Source organism: Camelina sativa, chromosome 10 (assembly GCF_030686135.1).
Source record: "Camelina sativa cultivar CO46 ecotype springtype chromosome 10, ASM3068613v1".
NCBI classification, from domain to species: Eukaryota; Viridiplantae; Streptophyta; class Magnoliopsida; order Brassicales; family Brassicaceae; genus Camelina; species Camelina sativa.
In genome coordinates, this window is record NC_141889.1 from 2,817,095 (window position 1) to 2,843,655 (window position 26,561).

At 35.2% G+C, this 26,561-nt stretch overlaps 7 protein-coding genes and 1 pseudogene across 11 annotated transcripts; 3 read left to right on the plus strand and 5 right to left on the minus strand.

Annotated features, from left to right (window-relative positions):
- Positions 1–2,885: 2,885 nt before the first annotated feature.
- Positions 2,886–5,799, minus strand: LOC104716756 (serine/threonine-protein kinase SRK2E). 2 transcript variants are annotated; one of them, XM_010434190.3, is made up of 10 exons: positions 5,184–5,799; positions 4,789–4,863; positions 4,594–4,695; positions 4,461–4,514; positions 4,283–4,375; positions 4,113–4,205; positions 3,788–3,892; positions 3,593–3,691; positions 3,258–3,456; positions 2,886–3,163 (listed from the first exon to the last, which is right to left on the minus strand). In XM_010434190.3, exons 1-10 carry the CDS (start codon positions 5,352–5,354, stop codon positions 3,066–3,068), a joined length of 1,089 nt encoding a protein of 362 aa, XP_010432492.2. In that variant the 5' UTR covers positions 5,355–5,799; the 3' UTR covers positions 2,886–3,065. The 2 variants fall into 2 exon arrangements, with proteins under 2 accessions (XP_010432492.2, XP_010432490.2); XM_010434188.3 differs by having other exon boundaries at positions 3,593–3,660; positions 3,751–3,892.
- Positions 5,800–7,322: 1,523 nt separating this feature from the next.
- On the minus strand, positions 7,323–10,267 carry LOC104716757 (uncharacterized). Its single transcript, XM_010434191.3, has 8 exons — positions 9,880–10,267; positions 9,450–9,767; positions 9,078–9,361; positions 8,744–8,872; positions 8,535–8,657; positions 8,160–8,267; positions 7,822–8,000; positions 7,323–7,728 (listed from the first exon to the last, which is right to left on the minus strand). Exons 1-8 carry the CDS (start codon positions 10,265–10,267, stop codon positions 7,605–7,607), a joined length of 1,653 nt encoding a protein of 550 aa, XP_010432493.2. The 3' UTR covers positions 7,323–7,604.
- A 201-nt stretch (positions 10,268–10,468) lies between these two features.
- Positions 10,469–12,091, minus strand: LOC104716758 (uncharacterized). Its single transcript, XM_010434192.3, has 5 exons — positions 11,734–12,091; positions 11,309–11,505; positions 11,097–11,195; positions 10,891–10,942; positions 10,469–10,810 (listed from the first exon to the last, which is right to left on the minus strand). Exons 1-5 carry the CDS (start codon positions 11,972–11,974, stop codon positions 10,650–10,652), a joined length of 750 nt encoding a protein of 249 aa, XP_010432494.2. The 5' UTR covers positions 11,975–12,091; the 3' UTR covers positions 10,469–10,649.
- Positions 12,092–12,826: 735 nt separating this feature from the next.
- On the plus strand, positions 12,827–13,901 carry LOC104719989 (uncharacterized; annotated as a pseudogene).
- A 1,269-nt stretch (positions 13,902–15,170) lies between these two features.
- On the minus strand, positions 15,171–17,676 carry LOC104716759 (uncharacterized). 2 transcript variants are annotated; one of them, XR_015569219.1, is made up of 7 exons: positions 17,524–17,676; positions 17,409–17,430; positions 17,186–17,291; positions 16,986–17,093; positions 16,729–16,875; positions 16,573–16,647; positions 15,171–16,279 (listed from the first exon to the last, which is right to left on the minus strand). XR_015569219.1 is itself a non-coding variant. In XM_010434193.3 (6 exons), exons 1-5 carry the CDS (start codon positions 17,582–17,584, stop codon positions 16,774–16,776), a joined length of 399 nt encoding a protein of 132 aa, XP_010432495.1. In that variant the 5' UTR covers positions 17,585–17,676; the 3' UTR covers positions 15,171–16,647; positions 16,729–16,773. The 2 variants fall into 2 exon arrangements, 1 of the variants encoding a protein (XP_010432495.1); XM_010434193.3 differs by having other exon boundaries at positions 15,171–16,647.
- On the plus strand, positions 15,407–16,398 carry LOC104716761 (uncharacterized). The gene has a single exon (XM_010434195.3). The coding sequence runs from the start codon at positions 15,407–15,409 to the stop codon at positions 16,250–16,252; it is 846 nt and encodes a 281-aa protein (XP_010432497.1). The 3' UTR covers positions 16,253–16,398.
- Positions 17,677–18,050: 374 nt separating the features above from the next.
- On the minus strand, positions 18,051–20,389 carry LOC104716762 (putative protein phosphatase 2C 63). Of its 2 annotated transcripts, XR_015569220.1 has the most exons (5): positions 19,768–20,389; positions 19,211–19,590; positions 18,980–19,047; positions 18,613–18,849; positions 18,051–18,522 (listed from the first exon to the last, which is right to left on the minus strand). XR_015569220.1 is itself a non-coding variant. In XM_010434196.3 (4 exons), exons 1-4 carry the CDS (start codon positions 20,024–20,026, stop codon positions 18,274–18,276), a joined length of 1,125 nt encoding a protein of 374 aa, XP_010432498.2. In that variant the 5' UTR covers positions 20,027–20,389; the 3' UTR covers positions 18,051–18,273. The 2 variants fall into 2 exon arrangements, 1 of the variants encoding a protein (XP_010432498.2); XM_010434196.3 differs by lacking the exon at positions 18,980–19,047.
- Positions 20,390–23,053: 2,664 nt separating this feature from the next.
- LOC104716763 (putative prolyl 4-hydroxylase 9) lies at positions 23,054–25,335 on the plus strand. Of its 2 annotated transcripts, none has more exons than XM_010434198.3 (8): positions 23,054–23,372; positions 23,488–23,610; positions 23,898–24,055; positions 24,158–24,260; positions 24,492–24,587; positions 24,671–24,736; positions 24,834–24,953; positions 25,048–25,335. In XM_010434198.3, the coding sequence occupies exons 1-8, from the start codon at positions 23,268–23,270 to the stop codon at positions 25,132–25,134; spliced, it is 858 nt and encodes a 285-aa protein (XP_010432500.2). In that variant the 5' UTR covers positions 23,054–23,267; the 3' UTR covers positions 25,135–25,335. The 2 variants fall into 2 exon arrangements, 1 of the variants encoding a protein (XP_010432500.2); XR_015569221.1 differs by having other exon boundaries at positions 23,102–23,372; positions 24,816–24,953.
- The last annotated feature ends 1,226 nt before the right edge of the window (positions 25,336–26,561 follow it).

Here is a 26,561-nt window from a genome sequence, read left to right on the forward strand (position 1 = left end):
TTCTAATATCTGTGGGTTCGAGTTAGGGTCGGGTAATATCCGGTACCCATTTGGGTACCCATTAAACCCGAACATATAAACATATTTATAATATTTATCATTAATATAATGCAATTACCCCAAAATTATGATTATAATTTTGAATATTTCATTTAATTTTATACCTAAATATCAAAAATAATCAAAATATCTAAAATATTTTGTTATGTAAGTCAAAATTTAACTAAATTTATTTAAATTTAATTATATTTTTTGGGTACCCGGTAGTTCGGGTACCAATCGAGTTCTAAAATTTGTAATCCAAACCGACCCGAATCCGATAGTACCCAAACCAAACCGAACCCATATATCTAAAAATACCTAATGGGTTCTATTTTTCTAAACCCATTTACCCGAATCCGAATGGATAATATCCGAACCCGAACGGGTTACCCGAATGCCCATCCCTAATTTTTTTACTTGGCAGTTTAATGATTTTTACTTATTTTTGGATTTAATGCCTCCACTTTCTTTTGGTAATTTTTCACTTATTTTTGGATTTAATATATCCAATCATATATATTCTTAATTCTTCGATGTATCTCATTAATTGTAAGATTCATATTTGAAATAAGTGTTTTCAACTAATTAAAAAGCAATTATCTTCGTCTCAGACTCTCAGTTATAAATTATCTAAACTCACCAACAAAAAAAGTTATTTACATGTGACTTGAGTGAAATATACTTCTCCGACATATTGGAAAGTAAAAGCGAAAATTCAACTACTTTTTTTGAGCAGATATGATAGTTTAAGTTTTGATTTTAACTCACCGAAAATAAAAGAGAATGTAACTTGAACAAGATTAGGTCTCTATTAGCTTGTCCTAATCGTTTCCGTATATACTCAACAGCAGGACAAGCGGTCGCATCCTCCTCATAATAGAGAATTAGAGATCTCTCCCCCACACTACGATGTCGAATAAGCCAAGGGCATACAGCACATATACTACAGAAATATATTAGTCCTTTTCAAGCAAGTCATTCATTTTTTATCAAAAGGACCATGCCAATAATGTACTTGATTTGTATGAATATCAACATCTTTTTTATTGAACTATACATTTTCATTATTTATATTTGTTTAGAAACACCCATCAATTGTCCAAGTCTTTTGTTATGTGACAAAGAAAAAAAAACATAAAATTGTAGCTATATAATCGTACGGTTAATAAAAATTGTAACAATATGGATATGGAATTATGAAATGAATAGATATTTTGTATCAATTTTACCACATTAGTATTTTTACCTATTTAATTGGATTTTAAGTAAAATATTTTGGTTCAGCCGATTGTGGAGGGACTTGAAGGCTGATAAAGTGTCAACACCAGTGAGCAACCCTGCAATGGCAAACTGCAGGGCTAGTCTGGCAGTAAATAAGAGACAGTTGATGTTTTGACTAGTTACAATTTTGTTTTAGTGACAAATCTTTCGCAAATTACAATGGATTCATATGATTCATTTGCTACAAATTATATATTTTTAATATCTGTAAAACTCTTCAAAATTCAGAAATAGTAATTTTTGTATTTTTTTAATCTTTATTGTTTAATTAATTTGTTTTGGACAAAAAAACAAAATGTTGTTTTAGTAATTTCTTTTACTAATTTTATACATATGAATGATTTATGTTTTCAGTGTGAAATCTGAGTAAACTTTGTCATAAATTAAATTCTGTTTAAATTCAAAGTACTATGCGTTTAAATTACACTCAAATTCCATTGACATTATGTAGAGTTTTGTAATGAAAGTAAAACCCTAATAAAAAAAACATAATCCCACAAGTGTCCTTGGAAATCTTGTCAAAATCGTTAATTTCTCATACCGAACGTCCAATTCGATATTTGTGCGACTTACAATAGACTAAGACTTCGGTCTTTTACCCTTGTCCAAAAGGGGGGAAAACCTATACCGAGAGTGAATAGGTCAAATGAATGGTACAAACAAATAGTTGCGAGTAAGAGAAAATAACGAAGATAAGAAGACAACAATGACATGATATCAGTTGATAAGGCAGACAGATCTTATCTATAGCTCAAAATAATTCAGGTTATGTTACAGTAACAGGAGACACTGTCACATAGGTCGACCATGTATGCATGCTTCAATATTTTATTTTAATCAAAAACATCGTAATTGCCTATTTTCTTCTTCCCTTTCTTTGCATAATAAACACAATGTATAATACTATTAGTATAAAGTAGGAATAATAATACTCCTGATTTAGTACTATTAAGTTATTAACAGAGCAAAAACGAAGCTGTGACTGTGTGAGTAAGCGCATTAACTCACCTTCTAATTTGAGCCAATTTACCGTACGTGCGTCCAGTATTTAGTATCATATGACAAAATTTAAATAAATAATTGGGGTCTCTAATAATTAATATGCATGAAATGTGATCTGCCTACATTTATGCGGGTTTTGACTTTTTTTTTATATATATAGTGAAAAATGAAAACATCATCGCATTTAGCTTCAATTATTACGTTATTAGGAGTAGATTTAGTAGACACGCTCATCTACATATTACAGAATATCGATTTATTTCTGTTTTGCTTAGTATATTCGATGTAGCCTAGTTGTTAACTTTTGTTTGAGACTGATATCACTTTGCCTTTGTTCAACTAATCGGATTTTATAACTGTGAGACAATATTAAAATTACTACATATATCTAATAAAAGCAAAGAAAAAAAAACATGTCTAAAGTTTAGAACTAACATCAAAATGAATCAGTAATAAAATAAATAGCTTGTAAACAAAACTTCTTTTTTTTTTTTTGAACAAAAGTAAATAAACTACTGGTTCCATATATAGTTTTCCAAGCAAAAGCATTCAAATACCAATTGATGAAAATGTTTTTTTTTTCTTTTCAAGTTTTGTTTAGAAACACCCGTCGATTGCATATCAAAGATTCAAAGTGTCCCCATTAACAAAGTTGGGACAATCTCAATAGCATACAAGACACCTTATTCTTCAACTTTTTTTGTTATTACATTTTTGTAGCAGAAACCATAGAGGTGGTATCACATTGCATACACAATCTCTCCGCTACTGTCTATGTCAAGGTCATCGAGGTCGCTCTCTAGGTCTTCCTCCATTTCGTCATCTATGTCCAAGCTTCCTGTTTATCCAAATAATGAGAAGTTTTTTTCAAACATGGAGAAGGTAAGAAAAAAGACAAGAAATGGAAAATTTTATGTTTTGTATTGTTTCACCTGTGAGATAATGGTTCAGATTCTGAGTGCCTGCAGGAGGAACAGTTGCTTCTGCAATGATTTGCATGATCTCTTCTATGCTTTGTCCCGGTTGATCCGATTCATCAAACTGACTGTTTAGTGTGTTATCGTTCATGAGATCTGCAGGTAGATTCTTCAGAAACCATTCGTGGTTGCTTATTTCAGGAATTGATATCCTCTGTCAAGAAACCAACCAAGATTAGCCAATTCAGCAAACACATTAATAAACATACAAAATGCAAGCAGCTTGTTTCAATCATACTATAAAGAACATTGATTAGAGGTGTGTATATATGCTTTGGGGGTAGTTATACCTTTGCAGGGTCAGCAACGAATATTCTGGAGATCAAATGGCGACATTCAGGAGATATGTGAACATAATCTGGAATAGCGTACTGAACATTCAGGATTCTCTGAGCAAGAACATAACAGATTGTTTAGATAGCAAGAAAGCACAGAGTCCATTAGTTACATGTTTCAACTATTAAAGCATGAAGAAAGACTCTCACATGTATAGTTTTCCTGAAATTCTTTGGCTCCTCGGGATCTTCGAAAGGATATGCTCCAACAAGCATGACGTACAGAGTTACCCCACATGACCAAACATCTGCAACCTGACCAATTATGAATGCATTTGACCAATTCAAGAATGATAAATTTTTCAAATAGCTCTCTTCACCAAAATGCTTTAAGAGCAAAGATACTCAACGAGATTGTTTTCATCAAGAAAAAGCATTTTTCTCCTATATGTATAGAGCAAGAAAGATTTGTTTGTTTGTAGAATATATGGTTACTATACTCGTTAGTCGTCTGGGAACTATGATTATAAAGTACCTTTCCATCATATTCTTTCTTTAGTAAGACCTCGGGAGCGATATAAGCAGGAGTTCCAACAGTTGATTTTGGCTGTGAATGTAACACCGAGGACTGAAGAAAAACACACACAAAGCTTAAAGTCACAGTAAAAAGTATAGTTTTTGAAATGGTTGACAAAGAAAAGATACCTTAGAATATCCGAAATCACAAATCTTTAGTCGAGGAGCCGGGCTACCATCTAATAAGGTATTCTCAAGCTTTAAATCTCGGTGACATACTTGCTACAACATAAAATTTAATCACTTGAGTCAGCCCTTTTTCACAGAGGATGAAGCATTGATTTTGAAAATGAACATTTCTCATTACCATAGCATGACAGTAACTAACTCCTGAAATGAGCTGTTGGAAGAAGAACCTTGGCTACAAGGTAATATTACCCTCAGTATTTTGAATCTTACATTAACGATCAATCTAAAAAGAGAGACAAGAGAGAATAAACCTCGTCTTCGCTGAAGCGGCCTGCATTGCAGATTCGCTCGAAGAGTTCTCCTCCAGATGCATATTCCATAACAATGGCTAAATGGGTCGGAGTTAATATGACCTGAAGCAAACATGAGAAATAAATATAGAATTTACTTTCTCTTGAATGTTAGTTAGTAGTAAGTAAACAGCTTAAAGGGACTTGAAAACAAACCTCTTTGAATCTTACGATATTTGGATGTCTTAAGGACCTGTGGTTTATTATCTCCCTTTTTACATTTTCATCTATCTGTAGTAAATTCAAAAAAAAATCTCCTACCATTAATATCAAGTTCAATATTCGAATTATCATAATTCCATAGCATCAAAAACACCTACAGCCTTTCAAACAACATTAGACAACACAGACAAAAAAAAACAGAGCATGCAGAACAGAGAAACCATTTACTCATGTCAGCATCAATAATCAAAAGTTCAAAACCATTCATGACATAAGCAATCATGATTGGATGATGAGAACAAAAAAAATGGAATCTTTGAATTCAAGAACCTAGAGAGGAGTTGAAACATAAAAGTAAAATAGTTTTGGTAAAGGAGAAAGAAACTGACCTTCTCACCTCTCTCGATATATTTAACAGCAACAAGCTCGTTACTTTGCTTGTCTCTCATCAATCTCGCAACTCCAAAGTTACCGGAGCCAATATCTTTGACGAGCTCATACCTATCGCTATCGTGCATAATCGGCAAATCCATTGGACCACTCACTGCTGGTCGATCCATTTTTTTTACCTCTTTCCGCTGTCTCTCTGCAACTAGCTACAATCTCTGCCTCAAGAAGAGTAATTTTTTTCTAATCTAACGTCACCTCGACATCCGAGGAAATGAAAAACGGGTGTGACGTGTAGTAACTTGAGCCGTTGAGAGGAGGGAAGGACTAGTGGGGTGATCAAGTTATAGTTGTGAGAAAGAGACGTTTCAGAGACCCGTGAAGTATCTAACCAACAACAAGTGGGTTTCTTGAGATCTTTTTTTTTTGTTCCTTTGATCGCTCGATGATGAAGACCAAAGAAGAAGAAAAGGGCTCGTGATCTTGAGCTCTGTTTCTCTCTCTCTCTCTCTATCTATCTATCAGCTCTCGTTTCCTCTCACCGTATATAAAAAGAGAACAGCTTTCTCTGCTCTGTTTAAACCACAGCTTGAAGTAAGCTAATACAACAAAACATATGAGAGAGAGAGTTTCGCTTTTGTTTAGTTTTGATTTGTCAAAGTATGGGGTCATTGAGTGTAATGACGGATGTACCCTTCTACTTACAACGTTTTCTGACAAACAATGGGCATTCTACTCTCTGTAATAATTAAATACTAATAGTACAAGTGTATAACAAAACAATTAATTTCGATTTTAATATGAAGTTATGAACTCTGAACTTAATTTTAAGTACTTAATTTTATGAAGTTAGCATCTTCATAATATAATCATTTGTAATATTTTATTTATTTATTGATATCTTATTGTAAATAACTAGCTATTTTTTAATGAAAATAAAATGTTATTTATTTTGTAGATTAACTATATTAATAACTGATATTTAATTTGTATTTTTTAAAATGTACAACCTTACAAATACATATATATATTAGTTAGTGTAAAAAGTATTTTGTTTGAGGTTTATTATTTTATATTATAGGAACTATAACATACAATTAAATATTGTGTAATTATAAAATTAATAAAATTAATTCATATTGTTTTGTAAAATTGGAAATTAAATATTAATTAATTAAGGGAAATTTTATTATGAAGGGAAATCTTGTTTTCCAAAATCAAAACTTATTATTAATTACTTAAATGAAAAACAAATTAATAATTAATGTCAATAGCATGTTTGTAAATAGATATGAACTTCAAGATTTATTTGCTAAATGTCTCCAAAAATGTATATATAGATATAGATATGACAAAGATTGTTTTTAATTGACTAAAAATTATTGAAATGGTAAGAGAGATAACAATAAGAGATTTTGAATTAATTTTTCATCAATGTTTTTTGAGAAAATAAAATAAAATTATAAAATGAAAAAAAAAAAGAAGTTTTAAATCTCAGAATTAGTTGTTCAATTAGTATAGTATCTACATTATAATAAATTCACTACTACATAGTAACCCAAAAATCCCCAAATTTATGGCTAATGGCTAATCATGGAAAACCACTACTACTCATGTATTTATGGCCACTAAAAAGATTTGCTTTCTATTTCGGTATATAAAAAGGGGTTTCACATTTAAAAATAGAAAAAAAAAGAAAAAAAGGTTACCACAAATGTCGAGATGTTGTTGGCTATTTTGTCAGATCTCCACCTAAAAGTAGAAACCGATAGAGTAGCATTCATCATAGCCCCCATCATCATCTATATTACTATTAAAAGTTTGTTTATATGCCGACGATCGACATCTTAATAAAGAAAACACATAGCCGTACATAATTATATTCCTAATACACTCTTCTAGAGATCATTCCGTGGATGGATTTACATTTTCAATTTGTTTTTATTTTCTTTATCCTTTGTTTAAACCTAAAGGTGAAAGAAAAACAAAGACAAATCCTTGTCGGCAATGTTCAAATATACAAAATTTTCAGAAATCTTTTAACAGTATGTTTGAGATGAATATTTCTCAAGCTGAAGTACTTTTGTTCTCTGTCTATCTATTTTACTATTTACTGTAGTTGGAGGAGAGAACCCTTTCACTGAAATTCTCAAACAAATATTTTCTATTGTAGAACATGTTCAAGTATTCCAACAAAAAAACAATCGTTGCAAAAAATTCTACATCGGAATGCTTTTCTACTCAAAAGATGAACTCAGTGCCAACTGTTGTTGAAAAACTGTAAAAAAAAACTGGATCATTCCAGTTCTTGCGTTCTTCCTGACTCCTCTTAGCTTGAATAATGCATAGGACAATGCAGAAACAATTGGGACTAACCTTGCAGAGTTGTAGTTTTCATGAATACCAATGGAGATAGATTGGCCTTAACTATTGTAATTATCAAGGCCAAGGTCTCTCAGTGCATCAGTTGCAGCGGCTCTACATAACTCATTATTGGCCTTACCAGTCCTTATCAGCTTCTCAATTCCATTGGCAAGCAGAATAGTTCTGTAGTGTAAAGCAGACAGAACTCGATATGATAAAAGAGTTTGTGATATGTGCATATATTTGGATGATTTTTTTTGGAAACAGGGCAGTTACCTGTTCTCTGCATTTCTTACAGCCATGTTCCGTATCATGTTGCAAGCGTTTCTCTGCATTTGAGCCGCTACTGGGAACCTCTTCATAGCTTGGACCGCTAGATCACCAGCTCCGGCTTCTATAGCCTTGGCTGCGTGATCTGGTGATCTCAGACAGATTATAGAGATTATCAACATGACCTGAACCAACCAAATATATCTTGGTTCAATCATAAGGATTAAGCACTCAGACCCTAGTGCTACAAGAAACATTCTTCACTCGACATTACGTTCTTATCTAGTGGAAAACTGCCATGAACGTGACCTGTAGTAAGGGGGTTTTCATTTGGTTTTACTTACCTCTTGTATGACTAGAGGATCATCGGAGAATCGTTGTGCAAGTCTGATTAGCTTGTCGAGACCCCGCTTCTCAACTATGGTACTCTTGTTAGAGTCACTTCCTGCCAACTAGATATTAAAATACACAATTTAGACAAACATTTCTCACGCGTGATTGCAATGCTAATCTAAATCGGTAACTCTAGGCTTTCGAAAAGCTTATATTTCGAGAACATGCATTTAGCCATTTATTGGATAAACATGAACACAAGCTACTCTTAATATGGTGTGGCAAATACTTGAAACACCAAATTTAAGGAAGGAAACTGAATAACTGAAGACAAGGAAGACAAAAACAAAAGAGGCAGCCTGCAGGACAGTTTAGAAGCTATTCACCTTAGACAACAGGGAACAACATGTCTTTGCAGCAGTTTTGTTGCCTTGTTCACCGCTATCATCAATACACCGAAGAAGTGTATCTATTCCACCAATTTCAGCAATAGATTTACATATTTCATCCTGTTTACAGCAAAACCAGACGAGGAATTTGAAACGACTTAACCAGATAAATGTTATGACACAGAGATTTCCACTAGGAGACTTACATTTACAGCAATTGCTTTTAACGCAATACTAGCTGACACCAAGCTATCAGAGCCAATCCCTGCCTGTAATGCTTCGGTAAGGGCTGTTGCAATCCCTAATTTGGCGAAAGTTCGTGCATAACCATAAACCTAAAACACATGAAAGCAAGAATCTAGTTGAATTTGTGCTCTCAAGGCATGTCCACGAAGAGTAAGCACAGAAAAGACTATCAGCGATTATTTTTCATGGTTTCAAACACGAAATGTTTGCTAAGTGTTCTATAGCGGTCTTCCCCAAATTTTTCATTCGTGCAGTCCAAATTGGCATATATAAAACGAATGTAATCCTACTTACTTGGGAAGCAACAACACGGTTGTCATCTGGAGTCAAAAGAACACAAATAGCATCGTACAGAGCTCTAATGGTAGTCTTACTTTCTCTCTTCAGCACTTGTAGAATCAGTTCATCGATTTTCAGTTCCATGAATGATTGTTTCACAACTTCATTACCAGTTGATGCAGCAGCAACAACCGCAAAACCAGCATCCAGCGAATCAGAATCGGAGAACGAATTACTCAAGAGACCAACAACAATACTTGGTCCAGTACAGTTCCTGAATGCTTCTGTGCTCTGAATGTCTGCAATTGAATTAAAAACACGATCAACATCAATTCAAAATTATAAACACACACAAGAAAATACTTACTCCAGAACAGAAGTCATTACCATGAATCAACACAGCCAAAGCTTTCAAACAAGGAACAACAATACGATTACGATTACTTCCAGGGGTTATCTTGATTTTGGAACAAAGAGAGCATGTTAAGTCCACAGCACCATGTTTCGTCGCGATTGCAGCGTTCCCTGATTCTTGGCTGCAACAAAGCTCGTTGAGCTTGACGAACAAACTCGAAATCTCATCCAAATCCTCATCTCGAAGAGGTCCTTCAATAGAAACACTATCGAATTCTTTAAGTCTATCTAAACAAGCAATTACGGGATTGTCCTTGATGCTACTTTCTCCTGGAACACATGTAATGATCCCTGTGTAGCATAAACAAAAACACACACACACACACACAATTGAACTTAGACTCATATATCCAGTTCGAGAGAAAAGGGAAAGCAAAAAAAAATAGATTCAGTTTTTACGGACCGGAGAGATCGACGCCTTGGAGTTTGAGTGTGTGGAGAGCGTCTTCGAGTGCTTCGGAGGGTTCCATTCCAAGATCTTCAACATTTTCCCTCACTAGATCGTCGAACGCCTCTTGAGATATTGCACGTACACCCATTTCTCCTTCCTCCGCCGCTACGATTCGATAGATCGGAAAAGATGGCTTTTCAAATTGAGTTTGCAAGTAGAAATTAGAAAAGGGCGAAAGTAAATTTACACTCACTGTGATTTGAAAGCGGAAAAAAATAATAATAGAAAATATACAAAAATAACCCAAGAGATTGTCATAAACGACATCGTTTACCACCAGACGGTGGTGGTAAACGACACCGTTTACCATAAAACGACATAGTTTATCATCAAACGACATCGTTTGCCATCTAGTTCTGATACCACAGGTACTGTTACTTTAAGCAAGTCTGGAAGACTGATAGATTGATGAGTATGGAAATTTCGAAGCTAAAATTTTAAATCTGCAACTTTACATAGACCACTCATCATCACTCTCTTCTTTTAGAATATTCACTTAATACTCTTTTGTTCAACCCACTGATCATCTAACCAAGAATCATTTGCGGTAAAACTTTTTTCATAGACAACTATTTTCCCATCATTTTCTTTTTTTACTGTTATAACATCTGGAATCTTATTCTCTGTTAAACTGCACAAACTCGAGGTTTCTATGATCTACCATTTCCTATCCACAATGATCAAACTGCACAAGACTTCATACATTCACTTGTCTGTTACTATTATTCCCTTAAATCTCTTTTCGGCTCCTCCTCGATGACTGCAGCCGCTAGATGTCTAACCTGCTGAGCAAGGCGTCTCCTCCGATAGATCCCTACTAAGCGCAGAATCAGGATCATCGCTATGGCAGCATAGTCAAAAATTGTCACTATTCTGAACCCGCCTGTAGAAAACGGGAAAAAATCAATCTTGGAAAGCCTTAAACCCCGTCATTGCTGGTTTATGACTTGTGAGGTAACTTACCCGTCGGGATGAAGTTAAACTCTGCGGCAGTGTAAAGGGTACTCATGAACATCTGCAAACACCGGAAGAAACTTTAGTTTCTCACCTTTCAACGAGAGAAAGCAAAAAACAGAATAAATATCCTATGATGATTACAGAGAGTGAGAGATAATAACTAAACACTAAACTATGAAAAGTAAACTCCAGGGGGGTAAGATGTTCTTAACTGCAAAGATGCGCACTTCGAGAAAATAGAGATTGTTCACATCTGTATCCATCATATGCCACACCATTCTCTTCATTAGAAAAGGCAGCTCGTGCACCTTCTGAAATATTCGAAAGATGGTGGTTTTTGCCAAGTTAAGAAATGCATCAGAGTATCAGACAGTAAAGAGAAGCAAAACAAAAAAAATCATAGAAACAAAAGGAGCGACCATACCTGAACAAAGCCAGTTAGACCTCCAACAAAGAGACGGTTATACCTACGGACCTTATCAAGAACCTCCTTAACCTCTTGCTCCTGGCGCTCTAGCAAAGATGCTTCTGGTGACAGCTTAGTGATGAGCCGAACACACATGGGACACTTGCAAGGCCTAGATACTGCAGCATAGTTCCAGTACTGCAAGATACAACTTCCTGTATAATAAATTCAACAAGCTGAAATAAGCAACCCTGAAGAGCATTGCAAACAACACTCAAAGAATCAAAATTTACTGAATACCAAAAATCACAAGACTAGAAGCCTAAATCAAAATTCCAAACCCAGATTAAGCAATTCTCACGTTTCCAATAGAAAGACACAAACAAGCTTGATTAGATACTTCAATTAAATGTAAAGATGAAATTAAGCTCAAAAAGACTAACCGCAATACCAATGACCACAATTCCCACGACAAGGAACCGTAAAAGAGCAGAAACAGATCGGACAAATATCATCCTCTGGAGGCGTCTCGCTCTCCTCACGATTCTCCGCTTCTCCAATCTTCCTCTCCTCAGCAAGAACGACGGCGTTCGGCGACTCCACGAGCTCGTTCCGATCAAGATTTTCCGTTACCGCGGCGGCGTTAACCTCCGGCAAAACCTCGTCGGCGGTTGTTACCTCCATCTCTTCCTAAGGATGAAATATTTTAACTCGGCAAACCTCTTCTTCTCTCCCGTCTTGGAAGTTTCCTTATTTCCAAATAACAAAAAGGTTAAATTGGATTTATTATTATTAGATTACAATTACAAACAGTTTGGATAAGTAAAATTCAAAGCGTGTTTTAGAGCAGTTAATGACCGATTTGTCCTCGCTCTTTTCAGCAAAGTAAAGTACCGACTTTAGGCAAAGGAGTCATTTTAGTGGGGTAGTTGGATTTTATAGGTGAACCGTGAACACGTACACATGTCAGATTCTTCAATTTAGTGTACTACCACCAAATTCGTCCATATTAATCACCCATAACATAATTTTAATAAAATAAATTTAAAATAGCATGAAATAATAAAAGTGAATGATTTTGCCTTGTTCTGTGACTGTGTTCATATGAACAATTACTTTTGAAACATCTTTTGGGATTCTGCATTGCGAATTTTTGGTAGGTTTGTACGTTACTCCATGTTAAATGTGTCACTCACTTCTTGCATGTTTTATACGAAACTGATATCAAGAAGGACCACGCTTCTTTCCTTGCTTTCCACTCTTATTTTTGTTAAAATAAAACTAAAGTCAATTAGGAATTGGAAGAATCTAATTAACATCGTAATATGATGATAAAGACAAGGGCTAGATCAGATTTATCTGATCCACTTGTTTATAAATATGGATACGGATCAAAAATTGCATTTCCTATGTCATTTGGGAACCGACTCTCTAACCCATCCTAATCTGTATAAATACAGAAACTCTAAACTCTAAAGATCTCACAAAAGCAAAACAAACATCATAACAAAAAAAAAAAAAAAAAAAAAAAAAAAAAGAAAGCAATCAAAAAATTTGATCAAAGAAGAAGAAGAAGAAGCGATGGGTCTATCTACTGCACGCAAGCTACTCGTTGTTCTCCTGGTTACTGTGTTCGTCTTCTCAGGGAGTGCTGACGCCTGGAGCTGGAGTTGGGGTTCTGGTTCCAACGGGGGTTGGGGATGGAGCTCCGGCAACTCTGGCGGTTCTTCTGGCTCGGCTTCTGGTGGTTCAGAAGACTCTAACTCAGGTGGTTCAAGCTGGGGTTACGGATGGAGCTCAGACGGAACAGATATTGACTGGGGTTGGGGAAGCAGCTCTGGCTCAAACCATTCTAGCGGTACTGGCTCTACACGCAAGCCCAGGCCAAAATCACTCAAGCGGCACACACAACGATCATATTTCCGGCTCAAACCACTCAAGCATCGTTGGTTCTACTTCTACACACAACAACCATAGCTCGGGCTCAAACCACTCGAGCATCACTGGCTCCACACACAACAACCACAGCTCCGGCTCAAACCACTCAAGCATCGTTGGTTCTACACACCACAACCACACGGCTCCAATAAGGAGGGGGAGAAAGATTGCGATGACTGTGTGGAAAAACGGATACGGTTACACCGAATGGGCTACAAAGCATGCCCCTTTCTACGTCAACGATATTCTTGTTTTCACGTACAACAACAATGATCAAACCCAATCCAAGACGGCGAAACATAACAACAACAATAATGACGTCTACTTGCTCCCAGACATGAAAAGCTTCAAGAGATGCGATGTGGCCAGAGCCAAGAAGTTGGCCGCACGAGGAGGTTCATCATGGGGATTCAAGTTGCTTCTACGTAGGGTTCAGACTTACTACTTCGTCAGTGGAGACCACAACGGCTGCAACCACAACATGAAGTTCTCGGTCCACCCGATTCCACACCCTTCTTCTCACTAACTATAGATCCACTTGTTCTTTCCTTTTCTTTGAAGTTTAAACTTTGGGTTAGTTTATATTCTGCGGGTTTTTTTTTTCTGTTAGTTAACCTTTGTTTATATGAGTCATTTAAAGTTTTATATATGGAATGATTATTACTTTTACAAAGTTACAGTTAACAGTTTTCTTCCACTAGAGTAAGAAGTTTAATATTTTGAAACTGAAGACTTATATGCAATTACCTAATTCGCTAACAAGTTGTTGTAAACGAGGCTCGCTTCATGAGGAAGCATGATCAAGCTTTTGAGATAAAGAAAATAACCTATACTACCTTTATTAGTACTTACCAATTAATGTTTGAGTAATCTATCGCCTCATGTAGACCAAACCAGAAAACATATAAGTTGATGTATTGATTACATACTACAAGTGAAACAGAAAAGAGGAAACAACATTGTTAAACAAGTGAAGAATCTTGATCCGCATAATTCTCAAAAGACGCAGATAGATCCCAGGTTACTGACACGACGCATAAGCCTAAGACATAACTTGTAGCTTATGAATATTTGTATGGAAAGCTTCAGATCTTAGAGAGCATCAAGGCAAGATGGTAATCTGAGACCTCGATTTTGCTGTATGTACCCAAAGAAGAAGCCTCGCAGCCAATTGATGTTTACACTTGCCAAAAGAACCAGTAGAATATACAAAGTCAGGAACAATAGCTAGATACAAACTCTACAAAAAGAGTCATACACATAGTTGCTCTCCTCTACTATAATGGGCCTTTAGTCTTGGAAGCGCTTAGCTCTTTCGTGCCTATTAAGGATAAGCAGCAGACACCAGACAGCTTCACCCAAGTTAAAATTAAACTCAAATCATATTATCTCATGCTCTATTACAAATATACAAATGAATTCCAAGAAACATGAGCTTCCATTAACCTGAACAGCACGTTACGACGAACTCTGTCTTCAAACAGGGGATAAACAACTTACCAGACAAGATCCGACTACAATGTTGCCATAGTCCTCACGTCTCTGTGACTGTAACCCACCATGATTGTTTTCTTGGAACTGTCTATATTTACTACCATAACTCAAAGATTTGCTGCTGATGACGTCACTGAGCATCGAGGTGCAGGAATCTTATTTCAGCCAGTTTCTTCTAATAGGGAATATGGGTCATGGGTAATTGTGTTACATGCATGTAATGATGTAACTCTCTCTCTCTCCCTCTCACAGTTCCTCGAGTGTCGAAAAAGTGGTACAAATCGATGTCAGGAGCTGAAGTTCCATATTAAATGTAGCTCACTTCTTGCATGTTTTATACGAAACTGATATCAACAAGGACTACGCTTCTTTCCTTGCTTTCATTCTTATTTTTGTTGAAATAAAACTAAAGTCAATTAGGAATTGGAAGAATCTATAATATCGTATATGATGATAAAGACAAGGCTAGATAAATTTATCTGATCCACTTGTTTATAAATATGGATACGGATCAAAATTGTATTTCCTATGTAATTTGGGAACCGACTCTCTCAAACCCATCCTAGTCTCTATAAATACAGAACCTCTAAACTCTAAAGATCTCACAAAAGCAAAACAAACATCCAAACAAAAAAGAAGAAGAGAAAGCAATCAATATATTTGATCAAAGAAGAAGAAGAAGCGATGGGTCTATCTACGGCACGCAAGCTACTTCTTGTTCTCCTGGTTACTGCGTTCGTCTTCTCCGGGAGTGCTGAAGCCTGGAGCTGGAGTTGGGGTTCCGGCCAGTCCGGTTCCAACGGGGGTTGGGGATGGAGCTCCGGCAACTCTGGCGGTTCTTCTGGCTCGGCTTCTAATGGTTCAGACTCTAACTCGGATGGTTCAAGCTGGGGTTGGGGATGGAGCTCAGACGGAACAGATACTGACTGGGGTTGGGGAAGCAGCTCTGGCTCAAACCATTCTAGCGGTACTGGCTCTACACGCAAAAGTCACAGCCCTGACAAAAATCACTCAAGCATCGTTGGCTCCACACACAACAATCATAGTTCAGGCTCAAACCACTCAAGCATCGTTGGTTTTACACACAACAATCATAGCTCGGGATCAAACCACTCAAGCATCACCGGTTCTACAGACAACCACACGGCTCCAATACGGAGGGGGAGAAAGATTGCGGTGACTGTGTGGAAAAACGGATATGGTTACACCGAATGGGCTACAAAGCATGCCCCTTTCTACGTCAACGATGTTCTTGTTTTCACGTACAACAACAAAAACAACAATGATCAAAAGACGAAGCACCATAACAAGAAAGAGAACGACGTCTACTTACTCCCTGACATGAAGAGCTTCAAGAGTTGCGATGTGGCCAGAGGCAAAAAGCTGGCCGCACGAGGAGGTTCATCATGGGGCTTCAAGTTGCTTCTCCGTAAAGTTCAGACTTACTACTTCGTCAGTGGAGACCACAACGCCTGCAACCACAACATGAAGTTCTCTGTCCACCCGATTCCACACCCTTCTTCTCACTAACTATAGATCCACTTGTTCTTTCCTTTTCTTTGAAGTTTAAACTTTGGGTTAGTTTATATTCTGGGTTTTTTTTTTTCTATCAGTTAACCATTGTTATATGAATCATTTAAAGTCTTATGGAATGATTATTACTTTTACAAAGTATAGTTTTTCTTCCACTGAAGTAAGAAGTTCAATACATTGAAATTGCATAGTTATGTTACAATTACCTAAAACACGCTAACAAGTTGTTGCAAACAAGGCTCGCTTCATGAGGAAGCATGCTCAAGCTTTTGAGATTTATTACGAAAATAACCTACAATACCACTATTAGTACTTACCAATGTGTGAGTAAACTATCACCCCATGTAGACCAAACCAGTAAACATATAACTCCATTGTTGATGGATTGAATACTACAGAAAAGAGGAAATTGTTCATCAAAATATGTGAAGAGTATGATCCGCATATATAATTCTGAAAATACAAATAGATACCAGGTTACTGGCACGCATAATAAGCCAAAGACATAACAAGTAGCTTCAGATCTTAGAGAGGATCAAGGCAAGATGGTAATCTGAGACCTCGATTTCGTTGTATGTACCCAAAGAAGAAGCCAACCTCGCAGCCAACTGATGTTTACACTTGACAAAAGAAACATCAGAAATTACAAAAAGGTCAGAAAGCAGTAGATACAAACTCTAAACGTAAAAGGAATCAATCATCTAAATAAATAAATAAAAAAGAGTCATACACATAGTTGCTCTCCTCTGCTGACAACATCATAGAAGAAAGAATAACATCCACAGTAATCTCCTGGGAAGCAGAGATGCTCTTCTCTCTTCTGAGATTCTCCCACAACCTGACAAAAAAAACAAACCAATCTTGTTAGATTATCAAATCTTTTTGACTTCTTTTATAACCAGTGAGATGTGTTGATTCATGGTGAGAGACCTGAAAGATGGATCTCCCACTGGGTAAGCCTGAGATTTTCTTCACACCTCTTTTGTCGATGATTCTGGTTGCTTTCTCAAGATTCTTACCAAACAACAAATGCAAGCTGATATTGCAAACTTAATACTTCAATTTCTGACTCAAACCCTAATCATATTATATGCCCACACCTATCAAACGACTGAACATAAAATCAATAGAATTGGGTTGGTGGATTACTAACATTGAGAGCTGTTCTTCGGTTACTGCCATAAAAAAAAAAAGGAACAATTCAACGAAATTGATTTATTATTATTGTAAACAAAGGAAAAGGAAGAAGAAGTAAAGTAAAAGATGACCTGAGCCGGTAGATTCAATCTCGGACCAAACGGCGTCTGCGACCAAAAGTGTGACGCTCATCGTTTTTTTAATTATTATTTTACTTCCGTGGGAAACTTTCTGAGAAAAGTCTTCCGGAACTGTTGAATTTGAGTTTGAATTTTTTTGCTGTTCAATTCATTCTCAAAGCAAACGCATCATGTAGGCTTGGGGCATTCCCGGTTCGGTTCGATTAGAAAAATTGCTCAGTTCATTCGGTCAAGGATTTGGACCAGATGGAATTTCGGTTTATTTTGTTTCGAAGTGTTCAATTCGGATGTTCAATTTAATCGGTTTGGTTTGGATCGAACGTTCAGTTGAATCTTTCACTTTTAATTTTAATTTTGGATATTGGACCAAGTTGAAGTTCGCTTCGATTGGAAAGTGACTGATTATGCTCGGTTTAACAGTTTCAGATACGATTATTTTGGGAAGTTTTGGAAAAGTCGGCTACAATTGGACGGTTTCACGCTAAATTTGTCAAAAATCAAAACTGCTCTGCCCCAAAAAGAAAACGGTTTCGTTCTTCTTTGCTGGTAAAAGAATATACAAATCCAACTCCAATATTTTTAAGTAACAAAAAAAAAAAAAAAAAACAATTTTTCGTAGTAAAAAACAAATAAACAAATGTGTAAACAAGTTTTCACCCTATTAGGATCTTTCCCAAGCAAACCATTTTTAGTTTTTAAACCATAAAATCAAAAGAGTCAGTATAACACATTGAGTAACCTTCATTGTTCTGCTTCATCAGCGTGTAACGAGTAGATGTCCGGTGGAGCTGTGATGCCTCCTTGCTGTACCAATTTAACATTCGATGAAGTAGAGGATTTATGCTGGTCGAGATATACAACAACGACGCTTATGTCGTCATGGAAATGTCGTCGAATTCCTCTAGCAATCTTCTTTATATCTCCATACCTCATTTCTCTCTTCTTTGCTGCTTCTTCGAGAGCTGCTCTAACAAGTCTCCGTGCAATCCCCTGTATAGTATAGATCACATCAGAGTTAAAAATCTGAAGTAGCTAACAGAAAGAGAAAGACACAAGCTCTTAATGTAGGGGCAAACTTACATTTCTTGGGTGTTTGACGACGATTTCTACGGCTGCTTCATCACTAAGATGTTCCCAGAGACCATCTGATGCAAATATCAGAAACATGTCCTGTGGCTTAAGCTTCCTTACTATAATGGAGGGTTCGGCTGTCATTGCTGGTCTCCTCAAAGGAATAGGAGTTCCATGTTGCTGGAATATAGGATCCCTGTAAAACTCCGGTTTTTTCAAGTATACATCCCCAATTGATCTCGATACCTATAAAGAAGTGCAAATAAAAACGATTCACCCAACAATACTAATAAGCTCAACATTCATAGAAAGATCAATAACGAATACAAGGAAATAAAAAACATGTCTCTTCATTATCATGCAGAGCTCTGACTACCGGGAATTCATAGAAAAGGACAAAATCCACTGGGGAAGAAACGTTGCAGGAGCCCGTGTGACGGATTCCTGGAACATCGCAAGCCCCCATTTATAATAATGAAAAGAGAAGAAAAAAAAACACCATCAGATTACACCTTTTACATATGAAAACACAATCATAAAACATCAACACAGATGCTATGTAAATTAAATCACGCAAGCAAGCAAGCCAACCAGAACTACGCTATACCTGAATAATGCCTTTAATCCTCCAAACTCCACGAGTGTATATAACGATTTGTGAATCATCGGGGTTAAGTGCCTTAACCTCTTTTCTAACTTCTTCAACAGCAACATTATGATCAGTAGATAACCTTTCAGCTACCGCACTCTTTTTATCATTAACATCTCCTGGAACAACGCTCCCAAGAACAGCTCTAGAGTCCCCAAGATTGGCCACATACAGAGTGTCATTAGAGATGGCACCAACGAGACAACAAGATCCTACAGTAGCCATTTGAGGTTTCATCGGGAGGGATCGTTTAACCATATGACAAAACTCCTCTTCAGTTTCTTTGAATGCTCTTTTAATAACATCTACAGATAGTCCCCCATGTTCTCTTGCGAATTCTGCAATCATAAACCAAAAAAAACTATTCTTTAATATTCACTAATCACAAAGAACAAAACTTTATAGCAAAGTTCGAATCTTTCTTATGTTGAAATGATCAGGGTGATTGAGAGATCTCATCAATTTGACAATCAAAAAGACGCAGTCAAAGGAGTCAAAAGAAGTGAGATTATTACTGTGCATATAAGGAAAGAGATGTCTGTTAACGAATCTAGAAGCTTCAGGTCCGCCATGGCCATCGTAAACACCGACATAAGTAGCGGAAGAAGATGTGAACACCTGACTCTGATCTTCTAACCTGGAATTAGCTTGAACAACCGCAATCGAATAGTCACCACCGGCATGAGGTCTCAATTCCGATTGCCAGAGTAAACCATCACCACTGGCTCTACTTCCCAAACACCGTTCAAGAGGCCGTGCTAAAGCTCGCAACATCTCACACCTAACCTTACTTTACCTTACTTAGGGTTTTTTTCTAATACACAGTGTCGAGTACGACGAGTAGAGAGAACGAGAGAGAGAGAGGAAAAATCAACGGGAATTTCGGATTCGACTGGATAGAAATCCAAAAGGCTTTTTTTTTTTTTTAGGGAATTTGATTCGTTTGATCTGATCGGTTTTGAAGGGATTTTGTATGTGTGTGTTGTTGAGTTGGTGGTATAAAAGAATACCGCGTGAAGAAGAAGAAGAATCTGATAGAGATGACTTGGACTACTTATCTTGTGCCGTTCTTTATTATTCTACGTAGACTACGCGTCGTTTTTTTTCTATTTATGTGTTTTTTTTTTTGTCGTGCTTATTCTCTATATCCTTCCCTTTCTGCTTTTATATAGCTTTTTTCAACGCGTTGTTTTAAAAAAAAAACAAAATTGTTTCTTCTCCATTTGGTATTTCTCCATATATATAAAGGGCAAACAAACATATAAACGTCATTGCCGTATATATTTAAATAAAAATAAATATCTTTCTCATGGAACAATTAAAAAGATAAAAAAGTAAGTTTCTGATGCGGTCCAACTAAAAAAAATATCTAAAATCAACAGCTACTTTTATGTCGTGTTTTTTGGAAAACTAAGTAGAAGATATTTTATTATTTTAAATATTACAGGGTCAATGTGTGACATTGTTTTAAAAAAAAGGTAGGCCATTTTGAAGTATAACAACAATGAGTCAGTAGTATAATCAAAATTAAAATTGTGTTTGTTAAAGACAAGCCTGTTTTGTATTAAATATATGAAAATGTTGTAAATAAGAGAATGGGTAACGATGAGTAACGCTGTAGCCAACGTGTAAGCTGATAGTATTTACTTGTCAACTAAGATAGACGGATAACTACTGAATACAATTTCCGGCTAATCTACTCATCTTAAGTATTTATTCTAATTTTATTGTCACGTTATAGTTTCCTTTATAAGAAATATATATGATTTCTTCTGGTCAAAACTCTTTGTGTATTGTTCTAGAGAATTGATAAAAACGGTGAATATTAGTATTGATTATTGAATAATCTAATTGCAAGTTGCTGCATTTCATTAGTTTATTAAAAATAAGTGTTTTTACGCATGTAATTAAGAAATTGACGTGTACGGACTTGTATAAAAGATACGCAGAGCCAACTAGAAGATATACATTGGCCCAACTTGTCAGAGTCTTTTGGACGATGACATGTTTTCCAAATTTTATATATATTTTTGTTTTTTAGTGTGGATGTGTCTTCCAAATACCTTCACTATTACACATTGGCACATGTGTTTCCAAATTGCACATTTTCTTATCACATTAATAGTTAATATGTACTATTGATAAAAATTATGTAAAATTAAAAGTAAATTATTTCATATTTTTTTGTTCTCTATGCCCTCTCTTGATCTTATTTAAAAAAAAATAAAAAATTGATCAAAATATGTTGATTTAACTAATTGGACACATATTTTCTAGATTAGTTAAATAATAATTAGCAATTGCGTCGAACCTTTGATGAGGCTAACCAGCATTGGTATGATATGGTCGTGTACACTTAAACACTACACTATCAATAGACTATGGTGGATCAGTGAATATATACAAGAAAATGTGTCATAATCTTTGTGCAGATAACACAAATATATATTAAAAAATATTTTGGCATTCAAATTCAAAGAAATTTTTTCAACTGAATTTTTTTTTTAAGATTGAGGTTAAAAAAAATGAGAATAGTGACTAATTTGGACGATTTATTACTTTGCGCCTTAGTTGTGTTGTATTATTATATTTTTTTTAGAATGTTTGTTGATCTACGAACACAAAAATCAAATATCTATTTAATTGAAGTATTACATTAGACCACACTTAAATTACGAACAAAAAATTTGTTTTTCTTAATCAAGAGTTTGGTAAGAAAGGCTATTCGATCCCTGTTTCATATTTTATGTAATAAAGGCGATCAATGATCATCTATTATTTATAAGGGAATTTCTTAAGATATACAATTTACTTACAACATACAATTTATATAAATTTTTTTTAAATACACACATTACGAAATTTGTTGTTGCACTTTTGTATTGTTATTAATATATTTTTTTTTGATAATTGTCTAGCATTTGAGAAGAAAGATATTGATCTCTATTTTGTAGATTGAAAAATAAATTATGATACATGATAGTAAACTTTTTGATTATGATTATTTTTAAGAATAATATATCACATTCCGCGAGAAATAAATACATAAATACAACTTCAATTTTTTTTTTTTGACAGCCTTTAGTTTAGAAAATTTTAAAATGTGAATAATTTTGCAGTTTATATCCACCTTATTTATTTTGTTAAAAGGAGTTCATATCCACCTTATATTCACATATCCATAAAAAACTCACTAGTTTTGTAGATCAACAAGGACTTGCTAGTTTTCCTTACCAGTAACAACAACAAAGTCACAACAATATTACATAAAAGATGAAACCTCGACGATACTAATTGAGATTTAAACACTACTAGAACCTCCGGATAAACTTGGTTGAAACTAGACAATTGCATAACCAAAACTTAAAACATTCTACGCAATCAAATTTTATAAATGTAACCTAAACTCCAACCATATAGATAATTTGGGCGCATCATTGGTATGTGTTGACTGTTGACCGTGAAGAGAACCAAAACAAAAAAATAAAAATTGGTCAACGAGAGATCTAAAAATTATAAAACATATTTAAATAGAACCTTTTTTTTTTTTTGACAGCCTTCAGTTTAGAAATTTTTACAATGTGAATAATTTTGCAGTTCATATCCACTTTATATTCACATATCCATAAAAAACTCCAAAGTTATAATCACAGCCTTGAATTCAGGCAAAACAACTCAAGAGAAGCCACCAAATTCCATAACCAAAACTTAAAACATTTTACGAAAACAAATTTTAATAAAATGTAACCTAAACTCCAACCATATAGGTAAATTAATTTGGGCGCATCTTTGGTACGTGTTGACCGTAAAGAGAACCAAAACAAAACCAAAAAAAATTGGTCAACGACAGATCTAAATATTATAAAACATTATTTAAATAGAAACTGTTTTTTTTTTTTGGGTGCTCCACTGGATCGAAGGAAAAGCAAAAGCGTCTCGGACTTGAGAGGTTCGTTACTTAAGCCGGCGAAGATTTTCATCGGAAACCTTATCGGATCGGACGGAAGAAGGCTCAATGAAGAGCAGATTGAAGAGCTACAAGAGGAAGAAGCTAGGGTTAGCCACAATTATTGTCTTCTGTTTCCTCGTTGGCTTCTACGGTTCCACTCTGCTTTCTCAGGTAGAGAAATCGATGATCTTTCAAATCTGTGGTCTATTAAGATGTGATTTTGGAGTTTCTCTATCTCGGATTTGTGACGAATCGATGGTTTTTTTTTGTTTTGTTTTGGGAATAGAATGTGCCTCGTATTAAACCCAGGTTGAGAATGTTGGAGATGGTGGAGAATGTGGAAGACGAGGCTGGCTCGATGCCTCATGGTGTTACTGGAGACGAATCTGTTGGATCGATTCCGTTTCAGGTCTGATTTTGTTGCTAATTTTAGACTATTAAGATGTCTTGCTAAGGGTGAAATCGATTAGTGTTAGGGCAAGATTGATTGATCTATGCCTTTTAACAAAAAAAAGAAAAGATTGATTGATCTACTTGAACTTTGTTTTCTGGTTGATGAGTCACATACGTCTAGTTGAATATTAGATGTTTGTGACTGTGCTAGTTGAAGTTTGTCTGGTTGATTTCATGTGTGTGAGATTATTGAGTTTTCTTAGCAATTGAGGTCAGCTGAGGCATGTTTTCTGAAATGGTCAGGTACTGAGTTGGAGACCGAGGGCTGTATATTTTCCGAATTTTGCAGCTGCAGAACAATGCCAAGCTATTATCGACAGAGCAAAGATTAATCTGAAACCTTCTGCTTTGGCTCTTCGGAAAGGAGAAACTGCTGAGAACACTAAGGGGACTAGAACAAGGTCTTTTCTTTCTTTCTTTCCAGTTTCATGTGGCATTGTCGTCTTCAACCAAAGATTCGTTAGTAGCCTCATCATTGTTTTTCCTGGTGTGTGTTGTTGCAGCTCAGGAACTTTTATCAGTGCTTCAGAAGAAAGTACTGGTGCTCTGGATTCTGTTGAAAATAAGATCGCAAGGGCTACGATGATCCCAAGGACCCATGGAGAGGTTAGATTTCTCTAATTCAACCCCCATATGAATCATAAAACCTGGCATGTTAACTCTTTTGATTACTATGAAAGTGGCAATATGCATTTTAAGGCATTTATTTAATACTATTGCTTGGTGGCCTTTTGGTTGAGTGCTTATGAGCCCTTTTAATTGTTGAGATTTCAAAATCTTGGATCCAGATTTCTGAAATATTAATATTAACACAAGAAAGGTTTGATGTTTTTGCAGTCTTTCAATATTTTAAGGTATGAACTTGGCCAAAAGTATGATTCCCACTATGATGTTTTTAACCCAAGTGAATATGGACCACAATCAAGCCAAAGGGTAAGTAAAATCCTTAAAATCTGTCATTATCTATATAGCTTTATTTAGAACCGTGGAGACCTCATTTGCTTGCTTTTACACAGATTGCTTCCTTCCTGTTGTACTTATCTGACGTGGAAGAAGGCGGTGAAACCATGTTTCCATTTGAGGTCAGTTTATAATATAGCATTGCATACTTTTAACATATTTCAGAACTCAGACCCTTTTGTTAGTTTTGATTCCATTCAGTTGCTCTCGATCTGACAGAACGGTTCCAACATGGGCACCGGATACGATTACAAGCAATGTATTGGGTTGAAAGTAAAACCTCGGAAAGGAGATGGTCTTCTTTTCTATTCCGTGTTTGCAAATGGAACGATTGATCAGGTAAAACAAAGTTTCAGTTTTTTTCTCCTGACTCTCCAATTCCCTGGATTAGTTCATGCTAGTAATAGCTGTTTGCCTTGCAATGCTTCTGCAGACTTCGCTTCACGGGAGCTGCCCGGTGACCAAAGGAGAGAAATGGGTAGCGACCAAATGGATCAGAGACCAAAACCAGGAAGAATAAGTTAGGGTTTTGTATCTCCATATATCTCTTGCAGCTTTAATCTTGATGGATCCCTCGTGTACAGTTATATTCTTATTATTCAAACAAAAATAGAGTCATTACACACAAACCCGTCTTGGGCGTGTGTAGCTATTGAGTTTTCTTATACAGTATTATAATGTGAATGATTCAAAATATTTATAATGAAAATATGGTTGGAAATATCCTCTGAACAAAATAGACGTTTCTTTAATTTGTTGTTGTTTAATATTTTCAGTCAATCAAAACACAATGTGTTCCATCATTTATTTTTTCTTTTACTTCACAAAAATGTGTGTTTTTATCAGTTTAAAATGGGGAATATTCCTAAAAAAAACTTCACAACTTATTTTTATTTATACGTTTAATACCCAATAGTTGTTGGTTGGAATAAAAATAACCAATATATTAAATTATTGTCAAATAAAACCTTATCTTTAAATGGTTAGTAGATTTCAACACGGGACTTAATAGCCCTATACATATATGCGATTTAAGTTTATGTGATTTAATAAGACAATGATTATGAAGTCATGATTCCATAGTTTGTAATCAATCTTAAAGATCGTAATCATGGGTTTTAAAGTATATGTAATCAAGACAAATGGTTATTTTTGTTAGAATGCATGTAATCAAGAAGACATCAATCAAAGATGATATCTGTTTAAAATAGAGAAAATTTCTAAAAAACCTAAACTTATTTTTATTTGGACATTTAATACCCACTAGTCTTTTGTTGAAATAAAAATACCCGATATATAAAATTATTATCACGTTAAAATTCAGTCAGACGTTTTTAAAGTATATATAAAATCAGTTTATGAGTCATTATGGGTAATGACGTTGTAGTCTAGTGGTAGTGTGTGTTATTTATCTTTTATTTTACTAATTAACTCTATTTCGTAATGATAAAAGAAAAATATCTTAATGGCTGTTATTGGAAAAATGATTTCTAAATCTAAATAGAATTGTAAATTATGAAAATCAAAACATATGGATTTTGAAATAACATGTTATACACTTTCAAATCCATTTAAAACATAATGTGGATTTTAAAATGTAAAAACAAATCGTTAAATGAGTAACATGGAATTTTAACAAGTATTTGTAAATTATATAACCAATAACACATAATTTTGATAAGTATTTTAAAATTAATGATTGAATAACGCCTGATTTTTATTTGGATTTCCAAATCTACTAAAATCATAGAATTAATAACTCTTTCTTAGTTAAAGAGGAAAATACGTACATGTTTTTGGAAATATACTATATTTCTAATTCCCGAGATAATTAGGAATGAGAGATGTCTTGGTAATTCCTAAAGGGTGAGATGTCCATTGGGAGATCCAACAAGCAAGATCTTGCTCTCGCTACGATCAATATGAGAATCAGAAACAGATCTCCAG